General features: G+C 43.2%; 1 protein-coding gene across 1 annotated transcript in view; it reads right to left on the bottom strand.

Annotated features, from left to right (window-relative positions):
• The window catches only part of SLC9A9 (solute carrier family 9 member A9), an 885,771-nt gene that overhangs the window by 356,550 nt on the left and 507,068 nt on the right, over positions 1-22,153 (bottom strand). Inside the window, exon 11 of the mRNA XM_075861458.1 lies at positions 19,038-19,149. Within this exon, the coding sequence (XP_075717573.1) occupies positions 19,038-19,149 (112 nt within the window). The remainder of the gene's footprint in view (positions 1-19,037; positions 19,150-22,153) is intronic.

The following is a 22,153-nucleotide window of genomic DNA, read 5'->3' as shown; positions in this document are numbered from 1 at the left end:
GTAGGCCAAATGGTGGTCCTTTCCTTCTGAGCCCTCCCATGGGCCCAAACGGCAGTTTATCACCACAAATGGGGTACTGCCGCACTCAGGACAAATTGGGCAACAGAATGGGGTTTTTTCTTTCTTGTGAAAATAAGAAATTTTGACCTAAAACTACATATTATTGGAAAAAAAAATTTTTTTTTAAATTCCCAGCCCAATTCAGATAAGTTCTGTGAAGAAACTATGGGGTCTAAATAGTCACATTACCCATAAATGAATTGTTTGAAGGGTGTAGTTTCCAAAATGGGGTCACTTCTGGTGGGTTTCCATTGCTTTGATACCTCTGGGACTCTGCAAATGCGACATGGCTCCCGAAAACCAATCCAGCAAAATCTGGACTCCAACAAACACATAGCGCTCCTTTCCTTCTGAGCCCTCCCATGGGCCCAAACGGCAGTTTATTACCACAAATGGGGTATTGCCGCACTCAGGACAAATTGGGCAACAAAATGGGGTATTTTGTTCCCTGTGAAAATAGGACATTTTGATCATAAATTACATCTTATTGGAAAAAATGTGATTTTTTTAATTTCACAGCCCAATTAAAATAGGTGCTGTGAAAAAACTGTGCGGTCAAAATGATAACAACAGCCATAAATTAATTCCTTGAGGGGTGTAGTTTCCAAAATGGGGTCACTATTGGGGGATTCCTACTGTTTTGGCACCTCAACACCTCTTCAAACCTGGCATGCTGCCTAAAATATATTCTAATAAAAAAGGGGCCTCAAAATGCACTAGGTGCTTCTTTGCTTCTAGGGCTTGTGTTTTAGTCCACGAGCGCAGAAGGGCCACATGTGGGACATTTCTAAAAACTGCATAATCTGGACAATACATATTTAGTAGTGTTTCTCTGGTAAAACCTTCCGTGTTACACAAAAAAAATTGAATAACATTGAAATTCAGCAAGAAAAATGAAATTTGCAAATTTCACCTCCACTTTGCTTTAATTCCTGTGAAATGCCTGAAGGGTTAAAAAACTTTCTAAATGCTGTTTTGAATACTTTGAGGGGTCTAGTTTTTAAAATAGGGTGTTTTATGGGGGTTTATAATACATAGGCCCCTCAAAGCCACTTCAGAACTGAAGAGGTACCTTAAAAAAAAAGGCTTTTGAAATTTTCTTAAAAAAAAGAGAAATTACTGTTTATGTTCTAAGCCTTGTAACGTCCAAGAAAAATAAAATAATGTTCAAAAAACTATGCCAATCTAAAGTAGACATATAGGAAATGTGAACTAGTAACTATTTTGGGTGGTTTAGCCGTCTGTTTTACAAGCAGATGCGTTTAAATTCTGAAAAATGCTATTTTTTATACATTTTCCCTAAATTTTGCAAATTTTCACCAATAAGCACTGAATATATCGTCCAAATTTTACCACTAACATAAAGCCCAATGTGTCACGAGAAAACAATCTCAGAATCGCTTGGATAGGTTTAAGCATTCCGACGTTATTACCACATAAAGTGAAATATGTCAGATTTGAAAAATGGGCTCTGAGCCTTAAGGCCAAAACAAGGCTGCGTCCTTAAGGGGTTAAAGAGAATATGTATTTAAATAAAAAGTACAATATTCAGAAGTATATATATGTACACAATTATGATGATAAGATCAGATTATCTCTATACATTGAAGAGATCAATATGTATTTATAACCATTTTTGATATGTATGTAAATTTATATGAATTGAAATGTTTTGTGGCTATATAAACTTGTCAATTAGACACGTCACACATGCCCCAGAGGACGCCGGAAGGGCAAAACCCCGGGTCGGGCGAGAGTGTTTGGCGTGCCGCCTAGAAATTTTAAAGATTTTTACTTATCTTGATGCTTTTATTTCTTGTTACTTCTGTGAGTATGGATTAAACTTGGCGTGGAGCAATCTTTTTTCAGTGGGTGTTGCACTATGTGTCTTCCTTTTTCCATCTATTAGAGACATAAGAATCTTTTCCTACCAGGAGTTCTTTGAACGTCGAGAGACGATACGGAGCTCTGTGGGACTACAGGGATAAGAATTACCATCCACACCCTTATTGGATTGCGAATTGTCCACTGCATTTATATATGTCATTTAGGGTATTTGTTGGATCATACCCAATTTAGTTTTACCTGCTCCGGTCTGAGAGATATATTGTGGGTATTTGAGTCAGGAGAAACTACCATTATGTTTGGATTAGTAGTGAAGAAGTAACAAGCCGGAGGATGAGGCAGAACCATAGTCAGGAGTCGATGCTAGGAGTAGAACCACAGGAGTGTGATCCAGGAACAAGGCTGAGGTCAAGGTCAGGATCGGTCAGGAATAGGGTCAAATAGCAATAAGAATAATAGTCAAACAAAGGATGTTTCTTGATCTGCAGGCAAGGGAGGGCAAGCTGACGTGACCTTTGGCAGTAGTCACCGCTGTTCACTGGGACTCGTCGCTGGAGCCGAGCAAAGTGAGAAACAGTATATGTGATAGAATATCAGGCCTGTCCAGCACTGGTTCCCTATAATTATCAATTGGAATAGCAAGACTGCCCATAGTACTAATATGCAGAAGAATGGTAGTAACAACTGCATAGGAATTTGTGGTTACTCTGTAGTAATACTGTAACAGGTCGCGGACCGCCGCCGCCCCCCACCATCGGACAGCAGCGACTGCAGATTCCTGGCCTCCTGTCAGCGTCTCCCTCCTCGGAGACGCCAGCTTGAACGACCTTTCTAACCTGGATTGTATTCTAAGGTGCATGACGCTTGTCCCCCACCTCACTGGGCTACACAAGAGCAGTTTCACCTCAGCCTCAGTTTTCCATCACCCTGATACATCTTGGCAGTTCTGTCTGGAGGTGGATGCGTCTTCCATTGGTGCTGGTGCACTACTATGTCAAAGAAACTCTAAAGGCAAGATGGTGGCCTGTGGCTTTTTTTCAAAATCATTCTCTAATGGAGAGCGCAACTATTCCATCGGGGATCGGGAGTTACTGGCTATCAAGTTGGCCTTACAGGAGTGGAGATGCTTGCTGGAGTGCGCTATTCACCCTATTATAATTTATACAGATCACAAGAACCTCACGTGCCTACAGTTGGCACAACGACTAAATCCTCGCCAAGCCAGATGGTCACTGTTCTTCGCCCGATTTCAATTCTTGCTTCACTTCCATCCTGCAGACAAGAATGTGAAGGCTGATGCCCAGCCTCGATCTATTGAAACTAATGTCTCTGAGGAAATTCCTCAATATATCATAGATCCTTCTAGGATTATTGTCGCTAACCTTGTGCAAAATAGAGACGTTTCACCCGGTAAGACTTTTGTTCATCATGCAGACAGGAAGTGAATTCTCTGCTGGGGACACAGCTCACAACTGGCTGGGCACTCTGTTGTCCGAAAGACAAAGGACTTGATAGCTCGTCATTACTGGTGGCACACGTTGCCTAGATATGTTGTGGACTATGTTTCTTCATGTACGAACTGTGCCTCGAACAAGTCTACAGGCTCCAAACCTGATGATATGCCCCTACCCCTGCCTGTCCCTAATGCCCCTTGGCAACATATCGCTATATACTTTATTACAGACCTTCCTCCTTCAGCTGGATCTACAACGGTCAGGGTAGTGGTGGTCCATTTCTCTAAAATGGCACATTTTATTCCTTTGACTGGCCTTCCGTCTGCTCCTCGCCTGGCAAATCTATTTATTCTGTACATCTTCCGTCTGCACGGACTACCTCTGCATATTGTCTTGGATCGGGGTATACAGTTTACATCCAAATTCTGGATAGCCCTGTGCAACCTGATAGATGTAAAACTGGAATTCTCTTCTGCCTATCACCTACAGTCCAATAGTCAAGTGGAGAGGACAAATCTAATCTTAGAGAATTACCTTTGTCATTTTGTTTCCGCCCAACATGACAATTGGGTACAACTTCTGCCTTGGGAGGGAATTCCCTTACAACAATCATACAAGTGAGTCTACTGCCTCTTCTCCTTTCTACATTGTGTACGCCCAACATCCATGTGTTCCTCTTCCTGTGCCAGCAATGACTCAAGTACCTGCTGCTAACTATTCATTTGGGACTTTTATTCACATCTGGCAGCAAACTAAGTCTGCGATCCTTCCGGCAGTGGACCGCATGAAAAAGCATGCCGATAAAAAAAGAAAGGTTCCTCTTCAATTCTCTCTCAGAGTCAATGTCTGGCTATCCTCGAGAAATATTAGTCTCAAGATGCCCTCTTACAAATTCGCTCCCAGATTCATCGGTCCTTTCGATTTCTGCAACGTATAAACCCTGTGTCCTATAAATTTCGCTTGCCTCTTACTCTCAGGATTCCCAACTAATTCCACGTGTCCTTCCTTAACCCTTTCAAGACCAAGCTCATTTTAGCCTTCAGGACCAGCCCCATTTTTTCAAATCTGACATGTGTCAATTTATGTGGTAATAACTTTGCCTATCCAAGCAATTCTGAGATTATTTTCTCATGACATATTGTACTTTATGTTAGTGGAAAAATTTGGTCAATAAAATCATTGCTTATTTGTGAAAAATACCAAAATTTAGAGAAAATGTGCAAAAATTATGATTTTTCTAATTTTAAATGTATCTGCTTGTAAAACAGATAGTAATACCACACAAAATACTTACTATTTCACATATTCCATATGTCTACTTTATATTTGCATAGTTTTTTGAACATTATTTTATTTTTCTAGGACGTTACAAGACTTAGTACTTTAGCAGCAATTTCTCACATTTTCAAGAAAATTTCAAAAGGCAATTTTTACAGGGACCAGTTCAGTTCTAAAGCGGCTTTGAGGGCCTTATGTACTAGATAGACCCCATAAATCACCCCATATTAAAAACTGCACCCCTCAAAGTATTCAAAACAGCATTCAGAAAGTTTCTTAACCCTTTAGGCGTTTCACAGGAATTAAAGCAATGTAGAGGGGAAATTGACAAATTTTATTACCAGAGAAACGCAACACAATATTTATTGCCCAGATTCTGCAGTTTTTAGAAATATCCCACATGTGGCCCTAGTGTGATAATGGACTGAAATACCAGCCGCAGAAGCAAAGGAGCGCCTAGTGGATTTTGTGGCCTCCTTTTTTTAGATTATATTTTAGGCACCATGTCGGGTTTGAAGAGGTCTTGTAGTGCCAAAACAGTGGAAATCCCCCAAAAGTGACACGGTTTTAGAAACTGCACCCCTCAAGGAATTTATCTAGGGGTATATTTAGCATCTTGACACCACAGGTCTTCTGCTATATTTATTGGAGTTTGCCTGTGAAAGTGAAAATCTACTTTTTTTCTTAAAAAATATTTAAAAAAAAGATATTTGCAAGGAATAAAGAATAAAAACCACCCCAAAACTTGTAAAGCTACTTCTCCCGATTATAGCAATAACCCATATGTGGTACTAAACTGCTGTTTGGACCCACGGCAGAGCTCAGAAGGGAAGGAGCGCCATTTGGATTTTGAAGCGCAGATTGTGCTGGATTGGTTTTCAGTGCCATGTCGCGTTTGCAACGCCCTGGAGGGAGCAAAACGGTGGAAACCCCCCAAAAGTGACCCCATTTTGTAGACTACACCCCTCAAGGAATTTTTCTATGGGTATAGTTAGCATTTTGACCCCACAGTTTTTTTGCTGAATTTAGTGGAATTAGGCCGTGAAAATGAAAATCGACTTTTTTCTAAAAAAACATAGAAATGTTTAATTTTTACAATGAATAAAGGAGAAAAATCACCCCAAAATTTGTAAAGCAATTTGTCCTGATTACAGCAATATGCCATATGTGGTAATAAACTGCTGTTTGGACCCACGGCAAGACTCAGAAGGGAAGGAACAATATTAGGCTTTTGGAGCTCAAATTTAGCTGAATTGGTTTTCGGGTGTCATGTCGCATTTGCAAAGTCCCTGAGGTACCAAAACAGTGGAAACCTCCCAAAAGTCCCTTTAGGGGACTGGAACGAGCGATCATTAGGTCGCTGGTACAATACACTGCAGTACTAATGTATTGCAGTATAATATCATTTTTACAGACTCCTGTAACAGCGCGATCGCTGTTCCTGTCCATTAGTCCCGGGTGTCAGCTGTAATACACAGCAAACACCTGCAGAATATGGAGCAGGCGCAGCGCATGAGCTCGCTCCATATATAACCCCCCCCGCACCACGACATGCTATTAAGTCGTGGTGCGCGAAGGCGTTAATGCGCAGCGGATGGTTCACAATATGCACAATATGTTGTGCCCAGTTTGTGCCACTGAAGACAAATACCTCGTACAATGTTGAGCGGATTCTCCCGGATATAAAATATCATATATGTGGACGTAAGCTGGTGTTTGGGCATGCTGTGGGGCTCAGAAGGGAGGAAGCACCATTTGGCTTTTGGAGCGCAGATTTTGCTTGGTAACTGTTCTGTTTGGGGTTTTGCTGGTATTTCAGTTTATGATGTGGGGGTATGTGTAAATTGGGCAGAGTACATCAGGACATAATATGAGGGTATAATAATTCGGTAAATAAATAATAATCCGCAGATATGTGGCCATTGTCGCACTGATAAAAGGCGCCCGATCTTATCCGCTTTTGGACTCAAAATTTCTGTTGCTATATTCTGAGAGCCAGAACTTTTTTTATTTTTTCTTCACCGGAGCCGTGCGAGGGCTTATTTGTTGCGGGACAATCTGTAGTTTTCATTGGTACCATTTTAGGGTACATACGTATTTTTTTATTACTTTTTATTAGATTTTTTTTGGGCAAGCAAAGTGACAAAAAAACAAATTCTGACAATGTTTTTTGTCTTTTTTTTTTACACTTTTCACCGTGCGCTATAAATGAAATTTTACTTTATTCTGCGGCTCGATACGATTACGGCGATACCAGATGTATATAGTTTTTTTATGTTTTGTGGCGTTTGCGCAATAAAATCACTTTTTGATAAATTATTTATTTTTTGTCACCATATTCTGAGAGCCATAACTTTTTTATTTTTCAGTCAAAAAAGCTGCGTAAGGGCTTGTTTTTTGCGGGACGGGTTGTAGTTTTTATTGGTACTATTTTAGGGTACATGCGACTTTTTGATCACTTTTTATTCTATATTTTTGGAGGGTTGATGACCAAAAGAATAGTGATTCTGACATTGTTTTTTAATTAATTTTTTTGCGCTGTTCACCGTGCGGGAAAAATAATATTATAGTTTTATAGTTTGGGTCGTTATGAACGCCGTGATACCAAATATGTGTACTTTTTTTAACATTTTCATTTTTTTCCTATAGTAAAAGTCTTATTATAGGAAAAAAAAACATTTTTTGTTTTTGTAACATAACTTATTTTTACACTTTTATAAAACATTTTTATTACTTTTTTTTTTACTTTTTACTTGTTTTACTTGAAGACCTGCAGCACTGATCGCTGCTATAATACGTTACACTACCTAGGTAGTGCAACGTATTATAAACTGTCAGTGTGACGCTGAGAGTCACACTGACAGGAAGCTTATGAAGACCAGCCTCCGGGGGCTGTTGTATGGGCTCCGGTTTTGCCTTATAACCGATTGCAGCACCTGTTGTAGTAACAAACTTTCCAGTTCGTTGCTACAACAAACTTTCCCTGCGATCACATGACCGGGACCTGAACCAATTAGGTCCCGGTCCCGGTCATGTCTCCGGGACTAGAGGCAGGGGATCACAGCGCGATCCGGGTGTCAGCGCTACTCTGAGACACCCGTATCGCGCTTTTAACACCCACCGTGAATTCACGTCGGCGCTGCACAGAGCCCAGCTAGCGCCGATGTGAATTTACTGCGGGCAGTCGGGAAACAGTTAAGCCTGTGGTTCTGAACAGTAAATCTCCTAGTTCTGCAGTTGCTCCCAGCGGTTGTTCTGATGTGTTCGAGGTGAAGGAGGTTCTGGACTACAAGAGAGTAGGAGGAAGGACTTTCTATTTAGTGGACTGGAAAGGGTTTACACCTGAGTAGAGGCCCTCCCAGTAGAGAATCTTAATGCTCCTACCCTCATTAAAAAATTCCTCTTACGCTCTGGACCCAAGAAGAAGGGGCGTAAGTGGGGGTTAATGTAATGGCTGCGGCCGCGGACCGCCGCTGTCTCCCACCGTACAGCCGCGACTGCAGACTCCTGTCCCCCTGCCAGCGTCTCCCTCCTCTGAGACGCCTGCTCGCGCGGCCGTCCTGCCCTGGAGTGTATTCTATGGTCCCCAGCCTTAAAGGGCCAGCGTGCGCATACTAAAAGTTCCCTAACAATTCCCCAGATCACCCTGGACTATAAAAAATGGGTCCGTCCTTCCACTCCTTGCCTGAGAGTTGTTGTTGTCTATGCGTGTTCGTATTGAAACAGTCCCTTAGTTGTTTCCTGCTCCCAGTGTTCCCATATCCTGCTTCCTATATTCTGTTGCTATGTTTGTTTCCTGAGCCTAAACCTTTAGCTGGAGTCGAGTGTATCATATGCCACGTCTTGGGTCATCTGACACGTCTGGCATCATCTGTCGCATCAAGCTCCATCCGTTCCAAAGCCTCTGCTACTGTCTGGACTCTTACAGGTACTCTTGTGCTAAGGACTTTGCATAGACTTTTATATAGACTGTTGTTTTGCCAGCTGCCACTCCGCCTAGTGGGTCCACATACCTCTAGATCGTGACAAATACTTCAGGAAACTAGGGGCCAAACCTCTTGGTGATTGCCTTATTACCTCATATTACTATAGGGGAATGACAGGCTTTACATCATACCTCATAACACATTATAGAATGACTGTATAAAGCAGGTTGCTATGCTGGCTTACCCTGTTACTCCATAATTTGACTATAGAGATCCAGGTCCAGAAAGGTTTAGTGTAAGGATTTTTTACCCAGAAATTCCTGTGCTCCAGGCAGTAGCTCTTCTCATTGATCTGTCTGAAATGTTGGACAGCTCCATTTCTGAATCTATTGTCTAAGTTCTCTTGATTTCTGTCTATTTGGATTCCTTGCCTTGATTGCTTGATTGGTCTCACCCTTTTAGATTACTATAAAAGTCTGGCCCTTGCACTTTCTGATTTGCATGAAGATTGAGCTTCCTGCCTGTAGCCTAGTTCCTTTCTGCCTTAATATACCAACTGTTGCTAATTATCAGTGTACCTAACTTGGATTGTTTCCTCACCACATCCTTGCCTCACACTAAAACCAATTGCCGCTTATCTGTGTACCAAACCTGGACTGTTACTAGACTACTCTATCTATTATCACTCTAATGCCTGCTCGTTTCTGCTGCTGGACTTCGAATCTGTTACAGACCTTGACACTTTGATTGCTTTTACACAGTAAAACAATGGAGGGTGGGAAAAGCTTGCCTTTCTACCCCCTATTTGCGTGAGAAACCAGTTAGGCTTGCCATACTATTACATAATATGACTAAAGGGGACATGTTTATTAGCCCTTCTATAATATGACTAGGCTTACCATGCTTCTCTATATTAGGACTATAGGCAGATAGGTTTTTCTTGCTATTTTATAGGATTATTACAGGGATCCAGAGCTGGACAGGCCATTCTATCCATATACTGTTACTCACCTGGTCTGGCTCCAGCGACGAGTCCTGCTGAGCGGCCCTGCTGGATCCTGCCGTGGATCTCTTTTGAGATCGCTGGCAGCGTCGGGTTACCAGAGCCTGGCAGCCTATTTAAAGTGGAATTAGGCTGCCATGCCTTGCCTGCAAATACTATTAAGTTTCTCATAAGAGAAGTAGATCCTCTAAGCCGTAATTGATTTGGTGCTGGCTAGACTGGGGTGCATCGTGTAAGGAAACTCGCCATTCTTTACCTTTAATCTCCGCAAGTAGGTATAGACTTTCCAAATCCGCGGCTATTCTAAAGCTGAATCATCAGCCATTCTAGGCTGAATGTGCCTGCCCTCATCAGGTATGGACTTTCCCAGTCAAATTCTCTGTAGCGGAGTCAGGAACGTAGCCAGGTGTTGGCAAGCAGTCAAGAAGTAGTAAGCCAGAGGATGAGACAGAACCATAGTCAGAAGTCAGGTCTGGAGTCGATACCAGGAGCAGAACCACAGGAACCATGAAACAAATCCAAAGTCCACTTTAAATATGCAGCCTGGTCTGACTTCATTACCAGGGTGCCAGTGCAACTTGACAGTGATGAAGAGGAAAACAGCGGTCAGATCCATCAGAGCTGCGTCTGAAGACAGGAGCAGGGGAGGAGGCGTCTGTCTGAAACCGAGGCCGCTCGGGCAAGTAACAGTTTATTTAGTGAAACTTTAAAAAATGTAGCACCCTTTGTGACCTAGTCTATGTGAACACTGTTTGACACTATTTATCTGGATGTTGTATGTACTTACAGTATATTATCTGACCACTGCATGCACTATCCATCTTGACGCTCTTTACAGTAGTTATATTGATAGTGTATTCATTATGGATCTGGATGCTATATGCACTATTTATATTGATGTTGTATTCATTATTTATCTCAATGCTATATACCAGGGGTCAGCAACCAATGGCACTGGTGCCGCAGCCGGAATGCGGGGCATGGTTTGCTGGTGCACCTCCCACTCCCAGTGTGCAGTGCTGCTGTGTGCTTGGTGGCGCTGAACACAGGGAGAGAGAGGTGCTTCATTATGCGCTTGGCGGCGCTGGTCTCCAGGAAAGAGAGCAGTGCTTCATTGTCTTTGTCGTTTCTGAACACTTGGCAAGCACACAATGCAGCACTGCTCTCCCTCTTGGTGATCAGCACCACAAGGAGTTCAGTAACTACTCTGTAAAAGAAGAGTTAGCAAAAGTTGGCAACTTTCTCTCCTGTGTGCACCCCGCCAAGCTGGTGTTCAGTAGCCGTGGTCTCTCATATGTGCACCTCACCCCTCAAGCTGGTGCTCAGTAGCAACGGTTTCTCCTATGTGCTCCCCCCAAGCTTGTGCTCAGTAGCCATGGTCTCTCCTATGCATCCCCCTAAGCTGGTGCTCGGTAGCCACGGTCTGTACTTTGTGCCCTCCCACGCCAATGTTCAGTAGTCGCTCTCTCCTGTGTGCAGTGCCCTTAAGCTGGTGTTCAGATGCCGCGGTCACTCCTACATGCACCCCCCCCAAAGGTGGTGTTAAGTAGCCTTGTATGCGCCACTGAGTAATCATCTTTGCAAAGAAAGCCAGGGAAAAGGGTCACACTGAAATGTATGTTCAACTAACTGATTAATTGATTTATGTCTCATACATGGTAACAGTTTGTCTTATATGACTTTCATGTTTGCATGGCACACAGAGTAATTCATCATTATGTTTTTTATCAGCAAACCAAAAAAGGTTGCCTACCGCTGCTATATACACTTTATCTGAGCACTGTATTCATTATTTATCTAGATATTATATAACTATTTATCTGAAATATTGTATTTAATACTTATCTGGATGGAAAAGCAACTTTCACCACAATATATACATAACTTAAGCATTGCCAAAGTTCAGAGAATATAAAGTTCAAACCCCTTACGTCACCAATAATTCTATTTACGTCACTGCAGCATATATCTTATACGGCAGCAACGTTAATAGAGCTGATCCTCTACAACAGCAGTTCGCGCTGCATAGCGCTTTTCCATTAAAGAGTTCAGGCTGATACTGTATCAGCCCAATTCTCCTAAAGTGACAAGGAGCTAAAATGATCAACTCCCTGTCACAAAATACAAACAGTCTGATGGAGAAGAGGAGCATGCTGGCAGGACATGTTCTGTGTCCTCCCAGCATTTCTCTGTATACAGATCACTACTAATAGCGATCTAATGGGGAGCAAGCATCAGATCACTATTTTCTGTGATTTGAATATAGAGGAATGCTGGAATAATACACATCCTGTTATCCCAGCTTCATTCAGATATAGGAAAAAAAAAGTAAAACACACAAATAAAAATAAAAAAGTAAATATTAAAAATAAAAAGACAAATATTTTTTCATAAATAAGCCTGTAAAATCCATTAAAAAAAATCTAAAATCTCCCCAAAGCCACCCACACTATCAGAGACTATTTTCTGTGACACATACACTTTATGTGGATGCATATTACGTGTCTATATCACAGAATCGATGTTATATCAAATCCACACAAATGTTTAGCTGTCGCTAGTTTTTGTCTCTCTAGCTCCAAGTCCCTATCTATTTTTATGCCTACACTACAAAAATTTGTACGTGGGTATTTTGCACCAATTTACAGATCCTATACAGAACATAAGGCAGAAAGCTCGCGAGAAAACAATGGTGACCTTTGTTCTCGTGCGTTATAGCGATGATCTTTGCAGAGCAAGCTACGAGAATTTGATATAGTTTTACATAAGGAGAGCGGGGATTATTTTGTGACATAAATTTAGTAGTTGTGTTGAATTACAAAAGGAAAAAATTTAGGAAATTTTAATTTTTCCCCTTATTACACAATAACACTTAAACAATTACAAGAACATACTTCTATCTTGGTGCCACAATAAACACTCATCTGTGACACAAAAAAACACCCCAAAAAACATTTGACTAAAGTAAAAAATAAAAAAATATATTCATACTTAAAATGTGGCATTCCAAAAGATAACATTTTGCTGTAGATATTCAGGTATCAGTAGGCAGGGCCACCATGAGGGCAGTACTGGTGGTACTGCCGTCAGGGGCCCGGACCAAATGAAAAAAAAAGAAGGGGCTGCAGCCACTAACTGCTTTCATTCGCCTCTGCCCGTAGCTCAATGCAGTAGCGTAGCTAGCGGGGCGGCATAGGAGGCGGTGGCCCCCGGCCCAACGAGATGTTGGGGCCCAGGGCCGGTCCCCCAGCGGTGGCGTGTCCCGGTTTCAACTGTATCTGCGTCCTGAGGACACAGCTACAGTTGAATACTATGCTGGAGCAAGAAGCTGCCAGCTCCTTACTCCAGCATTCACTGTGTACTGCCAGCTCCAGCTATAAGTGTCTCGACACAGACAGGCGCAATGTAGTGACGTAATCTCGCCTGTCTGAGCAGAGCCACACACTGCACAGAGCGGAGGAGCAGACGTATCTCCTCCATTTTTTGTGGCAACGGGGACGGGTAAATATTTTTTTTACATTTTTTTTATTAGGTACTATGGGGCATTATACTGTGTAGTGGCAACTAAGTGGGCATTATAGTAAGTCTGGGGGGCACAATGGGACATTATACTGTATGGGAGCAGCTTTGGGGGCATTATACTGTATGGGGCAGCTATGGGGGCATTTTAATGTATGAGGCAGCTATGGGGCGTTATACTGTATGGGGCAGCTATGGGGGAATTAAACTGTATGGGGGCATTATGCTGTATGGGACAGCTATAGGGGCATTATACTGTATGGGGCAGCTTTGGGGGCATTATACTGTATGGGGCAGCTATGGGGGCATTTTAATGTATGAGGCAGCTATGGGGCGTTATACTGTATGGGGCAGCTATGGGGGAATTAAACTGTATGGGGCATTATGCTGTATGGGGCAGCTATGGGAGCATTATACTGTATAGGGCAGCTATGGGGGCATTTTAATGTATGAGGCAGCTATGGGGCATTATGCTGTATGGGGCAGCTATGGGGGCATTATACTGTATGGGGCAGCTTTGGGGGCATTATACTGTATGGGGCAGCTGTGGGGGCATTATACTTTATAGGGCAGCTATGGGGGGCTTTATACTGTATGAGGGCAGCTATGGCGCCATTATAATGTATGTAGGCAGCTATGGGGCGTTATACTGTATGGGGCAACTTTGGGGCATTATACTGTGAGAAGCAGCTATGGTGACATTATACTGTGTAGGGGCAGCTACAAGGGCATTATACTGTGTGGGAGCAGCTATGGGGGACATTATACTGTGTGGCGGGCCAAATAGGGGCATTATACTGGAGGAACATTATGGGCATTATACTGTATCGGAGCAGCTATGGGGCATTATACTGTGTGGAGGACAGTTATGGGGGCATTATACTTTGTGGAGGGCAGTTATGGCGGCATTATACTGTATGGAGGGAAGTTATGGGGCATTATACTGTGTAAGGGCACCTATAGGGGCGTTTTACTGTATAGGGGGCAGCTACGGGGAATTATACAGTGTGGTAGGCACTATAGGGGCATTATACTGTGTAGGAGGCACTATAGAGGCATTATACTGTATGAGGACAGCTATAGGGGCATTATACTGTGTGGGGGTCACTAATAGGTAATTATACTATGTAGAGGCAGCTATGGGAGCATTATGCTGTGTGGGGAGGCACTATAGGCGCAATATACTGTGTGGGGGCCACTAAGGGGTCATTATACTGTGAGGGGGTCACTGCGGGGTCATTATACTATGTGAAGGGAACTAAGGGGTTATTATGCTGTGTGGGGGCAGCTATGGGAGCATTATTCTATGTGGGGGAGTCATAGTAGCATTATCCTGTGTGGGAGCAGCTATAGGGGGTATTATCCTGTGTGGGGGCAGCTATAAGGGCACTATACTGTGTGGATGGGGGCCACTAAGGGGTCATTATACAGTGTGGTTTGGGGCCCACTCAGACATGTTTTGCCCACCCTGTGCTAAAGTCCTAGCTACGCCACTGGCTCTATGCATTGGTGACCCAGGGACACGTTAGGGGCGGCAAACTGGGTAATTGCCCAGTGCCCCCATCCTCTTAGGGCCCATATTAGGGCATGAGGGGGTCGGGCAGCACGGGCCCACTTATGCCCGATGGTGTCGCTAGCATCGGAGGAGGCCCAGGTGCTAGTGACAGCCACATTCAATTGTATCTGCATCCTCAGGACGCAGATACACTATATGTGTGGCACTATATAAAAGTGGGGGAGCTGTGTGGCACTATATATAAGGGGAGGGGGGATCTGTGTTGCACTAAATACAAGGGGAGAGCTGTCTTGCACTATATGCAAGTGGAGGGGGAGCTGTGTGGCACTATATACAAGGAGGGAAGCTGTGTGGCACTATATACAAGAGTGGGAGCTGTGTGGCACTATATACAAGGGGGGCTGTGTGGCACTATATACAAGAAAAGGGGGAGCTGTGTGCCACTATATACAAGGGAGTGGGCATATAAATGCGCTGTAATCACATGTTGTCTGCTGAGCTCCTGTGTATAACTGGGATCTACCACTATATGGTGGTAATATTATATGATCTACAGAGCTCCTGTGTATAACTATCATCTACCACTATATGGTCACTATATGGTGGTAATATTGGTCTTTGTAGAGTGGTTTTTATTTAGTAACAGTATGGGGGTATTATTCAGTCACTATGTGGTTATGGTGTGGCGGTATCATTCAGTCACTATGTGGTTATGGTGTGGAGGTATCATTCAGTCACTATGTGGTTATGGTGTGGCGGTATTATTCAGTAACAGCATGGGGGTATAATTCAGTCACTATGTGGCTATGGTGTGGTGGTATTATTCAGTAACATTATGGGGGTATTATTCAGTCACTACGTGGTTATGGTGTGGCGGTATTATTCAGTAACAGTATGGGGGTATTATTCAGTCACTATGTGGTTATCATGTGATGGTATTCATTAGCAGTACGGGGGTATTATTTAGTCACTATGTGGTCATGGTGTGGCGGTATTATTCAGTAACAGTATGGGGTATTATTCAGTCATTATGTGGTTATGGTGTGGAGGTATTATTCAGTAACAGTATAGGGGTATTATTCAGTCACTATGTGGTTATGGTGTGGAGGTATTATTTGGGCCTTATATTGTGTTATTATTGGTAATATTAGTCTTATAATAGTATGTTGTGTTCAGTAACAGTATGCAGGTAATATTTCATCTGGTATAGTGGTATGATTTAATAACTGTATATGTATATAGATTTTTTTGTGTGAGAGGGGGGACATATACTTTGGGGCTTGCAACACTCCTGGACGTGCTAGAAATTAGCATTGCAGTTCTCTGTACACTGCCTTCTGAATTTACTACATTATTGATACAGTAATTCAGCATATGGGGCCCAACTTTTAACTTTGCCCAGGGCCACACTTTATCTAAAACCAGCCTAGCATTGGTTCTTCGCAATAGGGCTCCCATGGTTTCACTTCGGAGGTATGAACGGGCCCCATTGCGAATTCCCATTCTTTCTACCAAAGTAAAAGCATCGGGCCCACCCAAGCAAACAACTTCTGCTGGATGTACCATTGTCGATGCCCCGGCCAGACCACCTCTTCTTCTACTCTCCTCCTCTACATCGATGTAGTGTGTCTGCACTGCTCAGCCGTGTGTGGGGAGGAGTGCAGGCGGAGGCAGAGTCCTAATTTATGAATCGGTGGCGGGATATCTGTGCTGCTGTCCATTGCTCACATTTATGATGATGACTGGGGTCCCTGTAGTTTATCTTATGGAAACGACATGGGCCTCAGCAGTTAATAATCAAGCTGCCTAGCTGGGCTTTAGAAATCTATGCTACCCCCTTCACTATCCCGACAGCTGCGATGCCGGAGAGGAAAAGACCAAGGGAAGAGAAGAGTTTATAGTTATACAACAGTCCCAACACCAGCACATTGAAAAAGGAGCAGAATAGGAGAGGGCTAGAACTGCTTGTCTGGTAAGAAACAGTACCAGCAGCAGCATTTGGGGGTATTCACACGAGCGTGTATTCGGTCCGTGCGGGCCACGTGGTTTTCACGCGGCACGCATGGACCAATACAAGTCTATGGGGCAGTACAGACAGTCCGTGCTTTTTGCGCAGCGTTTGTCTGCTGCGCAAAAAGCGCGACAGGTTCAATAACTCTGCGTATTTCGCGCATCACGCACCCATTGAAGTCAATGGGTGCGTGAAAATCACGCGCACCACACGGAAGCACTTCCGTGGGACGAGCGTGATTCGCGCAACAGCAGTGAAACGGATGAATGAAAACAGAAAAGCACCACGTGCTTTTCTGTTTCCGAACATCCAAACGGAGTGTCTTTGCGATGAGCGAAGCCGGACAAGCGAACCGAACTTCACCGGGTTCGGCCGAACTCGTTTTGGCCGAACCCGGCAAAAAAATTATCGGTACGCGACGTCAGGAGATAGTCACTGTCCATGGTGCTGAAAGAGTTAAACTGTTTCAGCACCATGGACCGTGACTTCCGATCCCAATATACATGAACCTGTAGAAAAAAAAACGAAGTTCTGACTTACCGCTAACTCCCGGCTTCTTCCTCCAGTCTGACCTCCAGGGATGACAATTAAGTCCAAGTGACAGCTCCAGCCAATCACAGGCCAAGCACAGGCTGCAGCGGTCACATGGACTGGCGCGTCATCCAGGGAGGTGGGGCCTGATGTCAAGAGAGGCGCGTCACCAAGGACGCGTCACCAAGGCAACGGCCGGGAAGTTCTCGGTAAGTACGAACTTTTTCCTTTTTTTCTACAGGTTTTGCGATATTGTGTTCGGCATTCACTGTCGAGGGTGCTGAAAGAGTTAGCTCTTTCAGCACCTTGGACAGTGACGGCCGTCTACTAGCCTCATCTCTATGATGGCGGCTGCGCGAAAATCACGCAGCCGCGCATCAGACACAGATGACACACGCAGCTGTCAAATGTTTTTTGCGCGCGCAAAATGCAGCGTTGTTTGCGCGCGCAAAAACGCAACGCTCGTGTGAATCTGCCCTTTGTGTAATCATGAAAAACGTATGCCCTTTTCCACACAGAGCCCTTGGCCCGTTAGATTTTCACTCCTTTCCCTACAGAGCTCTTGCCTCCCACCCTTACAGAACCCATTGCCCCTGGTAGATTGTCCCCAATTCCCTTCACAGACACTTTGGTCCTGATAAATTGGGCCTCCTCCACCACAGAGCCATTGGCCACTTGTATATTGGCCCCTTTAACCTACAGAGCCTTTTTCCCTTGGTAGATAGGGCCCCCTTCCCCCCATAGAGACATTGCCCCTGATAGCTTGTGACTCTTATCTCCACAGGGCCCTCTTCTAGATTGTGCCCCCTTCCGATATCCACTGGATAGACCAAAAAATCCGGAATGGTGGTGTCTGACTGCTGGGAGCTCCACCTATCCCGAGAACAAGGGTCTTGGTGGATAAGTGATTGAGCATGCACGGTCACTCTCCATATGATGGATATATAAACAGCCGAGTGAGTGCGCTCTCTCTAGAGGCTTTCCTTGTCCTCAGGATCAGTGGGGCCCCAGCGGTCAGAACTCCCCATTCAGACTTTTAAGATTTATCCTGTGGATAAGATCTAAATCATTAGTTTTTTATTAGCCTCTTCAATATGTTTCACATGTCAGATATTGTTTTCTGTAAAAAAAATCTATTAATACATACTGTATGGCATAGTTTGAAAAAATATATATAAAACAACTCCTTTTGAATGTTAAATTATATTTAACAAATTGGAAAATAGGATTCTAACATGTCATATGTCTGCATTTATATACTTGTCATGTTTACATGAATAAATATGAGACACAACAAGAAAGGCAAGTTTTATAAGGGCAAAGCGCCATGGGGAACAAGAAGGACCAATAAAGGTGAGAACATACAAGATGGCGGCCCGCATTCAAACGAAACTATGCCTACCTGCAATTGCGAATGACTATACGGCATGGTCTTGAAAGGGTTAATGGCAAATATCCAGTACTTACAGAAACCTCATCTTCCTATTAATTTATTATTTTTAACACCAGGTGTGAACATAGTTTTAAAAAAAATGCCTACAAACCATTGGTGAGAGTCCTAGGGTACACTCACATGCGACAGATTTTGTTGCCAAGATTCCTGAATGGGGTTATTTCTGTAGTAGGTGTATGAATTTCTGCAAGTTCCACTTAGATGAATGGAACTGCCATGTGTGACTGCAGTGCTGTGACAATTTGTGTAGTGAAATGAATAGCAAGTAAACAATTCACCAAAGTAATAATTAGGACAATACATATAAGCCTCCTATCTGAATGAGAAACCCTTTTGCTTTATGAATCAGTGTCAACTGATCAACAACAAATTCTAATTTGATGTGTTGTTTATCTTTAATTATTTTTAAATGCTGCAAAATAACTCTTCATTTGTACCTACCTGAGAACATCATCATGTGTTGAAAGTTCCAGGGAATTCTTCTTTTACGACCCAAATTCAAGAAAAATGTAAGTGGATATATGTTACAAGCTCTTGCAACAAAGATTGAAATCTGAATATTTAAATTAAGGAGAAAACATATATGCCACTGAGCATTTCATTTACATAACACAAATAAAACAATTAAAGGAATGACTTCAGTTTGTCAATAGGTACATAAAAGTATACAAATGTTATCAAGCATTATACAGTATAAAAAAAATAAATATGTTACTTCAGAAAAACCAGTGTGAGGCTGCATTATGTAGTTTGCCTAACAATGGCCTTGTGGCCTGCTATGTAGGCGAGCCAGAGGCAGGGCCGAAAAGACTGCTGTCAGTGTGGAACTGACAGGCATAATACACTGCGCTACATAAGTGAACATCGGTAAACATGATAAAAAATGCATGGTGAACGCCGTAAAAATAAACTTTGCAAGAATTGTTGTTCTTTTGGTCACCTCGTCTCCCAAAAAATGGAATAAAAAGTGATCAAAAAGTTGCATGTACCCCAAAATGGTATCAATAAAAACTACAACTTGTCACACAAAAAAACAAGCTTTAACAAAAGCTTGTAATTCTTACACAAAGGGAAACATGTAACCTTAAAGGGACAGTCCGGCTAAAACTAACTTTCCCGTGTGTACCATTACGGTATTCGATGTGTCACTTTCTCACGTTATATTTCTTGCTACTTCTATCTCTATACATCAGACTGGGATGGTTGCTTAGCAGCTATGTGAATTAGGCTCGGTGACACACTTTCTCTAGTTGAGTCTATGGAGTTCTATGTGTCACCCATCACAGGCTTCAGCAGTTCCTGTACCACACTAGTTTTGCACGGGCAGGGGGGGGTGGTAGAAACTTCTATCCTCAGCTACCACTGATACTTAGACAGTTTCTTGTCACACAGGTATAATGTAGAAGAATAAAGCGCAGACACCCTGTCTGTATACTTATGGTTTCTCAGCTTATTTAGGAGAATATATAGAGAATAATAATCACATTGTCCCCCAGCATGCAGAAATAGTATGGTCTGTAGCTGGTCCTGTGATGCTGTGTGTTACAGGAAAATATTGTTCCCATCCAGACACTCTTTATGTGGTATCTCACCACATAAAATATACCTGGTAAATGGATAGAGTATATACTGATATTATTCAGTGGTGTTCACCCATTGAGGTGTCTGTATGCCCAGGGAAGGTAGGAAAAGGGGGCGGCTGTGTGTCATTGTGTTCTCCATGTAATGTATTATATCTTGATGTAATGTATATTGCTTTGTCACTTCTATGTTATAAGTAAAGTATTTTTATATATTTAAGTATCTGAGAGGGTTGTATGTTACTCCTGTGGTGTGGAAAGGACTGGAGTGTGTGTACATAGTAAACAATACGAAGTAAGCGGACTGTATAGGGAACAGAGGTATCGGACTAGGAAGGGAGTAAAGGGAAAAAATACAGATAGTTAAAAGTCCCTTTTTACATTTGGCGAACCAGGCCCATACTATTTTACATTTTTTGTGTTTTGTACCATAAAATTGTGTTAAAACATGAACTCAGATAGGCGGAGAGGTATGGACAGATAACACACATACACGGTGAAGTGTTATGTTATACAGCGCGCCTAGACCTTGAAGTTCGGAAGTGTAGCACAATTTTATTTAAAGCTTTTTAAAGGATACAATTGGAAACAGCGAACCAAACTATTGTTTTTCTAAGGTATTAAAGTTTTTTATTTTGCTTTGCGGCGTGCTGCTTTACGGCAACGAATCGTCGGGCAATCGAGCAACGCACGACTGGTGTCCTTCGGGTGAAGTCCAGCTGGTCGGGAAAAGGCGTTCTGGAGCAAAAGGACCTTTTTCAAGCAGCAAGGGACAACGCAGACTGAGATGACTTCTGATAGAATGAGTATGGATTTCTCCACACTAAAACACCTTGTGAGACACAGCACTTTCAACCCAGTACCACCCACTACACATAAGTCAGCAGAAATGCTGTGGTCCTCTTTGCTGGACGAGGCTTATACAGAAGACAAGATGTGCATTAGCAAGAAGAGTGTTTTTAATAAAACCTCCAAACGGCTCCACATGCTCGCTAAACTAATCTGTGTGTATGAGGAGACCTGGAAGCCTGAACACTCAGAAGTTAAGAGTGATTCCCCAAATTCTCACTGCCAGTGTTCTGTCAATAATTTGAAGCACTTTGCTTTGCAGACACAACTGGCAGATTTGCATGCTGGAATCGGAGGTGATAGGTTTGAGAAATCATGGTGATGATATTAATTGTAATGTCCGTGGCTGTGGGCTGCTCCAATCCCCTCCTGACAGCCGCAGCCACATGTCGGCAAGCGCTGGCACCAACGCTCGCTTCCACTCACCTCAGCCGGATCCCGTAAGGTGCGCGCGCATGCTCATGCCCGCTCTTAAAGGGGCAGCGCGCGTACCTGACTACTTGATGGACTTTTACCCGTGAGTACCCTGGACTATAAGACGGGTCCAACCCCCTGCTTCTATGCCTGAGCGTTGTTGATGTTCCTTACAGTTTGTCTTTGTGATGGCCTCCTAGTGTGTTTCCTGTTTCTTGAACCTGTTCCTGTTCCTAGCATTCCATACAATCCTGATCGAGCACTGTTCGGTGCCAAAGTCGTGTCTTGCTGTATCCACGTCTGACCTGCTTCACCTCGCCTGACGTCTACCTGCTGCCTAGTCCTAGCCGAGCCTGCCCTGCTGCTGTCTGATCTGCCACAGGTACCTATACAAATTAAAGACATTCACCTGCGCCCTGTTGGCCAGCTGCCTTACCGCCAAGGCGGTACGGCCCAGTGGGTCCACAGACCCTTCGTGACATTAATGCACAGCTGACTGAGTCTTATGCTGTGATCAATGTATTTAAAGATAAGGCGGCATCTATGGATGTGATTATTGCCAAGTCGAATGATGAGCTTGCTGCTAGGTTACAATTGATAACAAGTATGCAAGACATCATAAATAATTTTTCAAAATTGTTACCCACCTTGTCTTTTTCACTAAACTCAAGGCCTGATTGCACAGTAAGTTTGCCGTCTACAGGGCAAAGGGGG

Source organism: Rhinoderma darwinii, chromosome 4 (genome assembly GCF_050947455.1).
Source record: "Rhinoderma darwinii isolate aRhiDar2 chromosome 4, aRhiDar2.hap1, whole genome shotgun sequence".
NCBI lineage: Eukaryota > Metazoa > Chordata > Amphibia > Anura > Rhinodermatidae > Rhinoderma > Rhinoderma darwinii.
The sequence above is the reverse complement of the archived record's forward strand: the minus strand, read 5'-3'. Positions and strand labels throughout refer to the sequence as shown.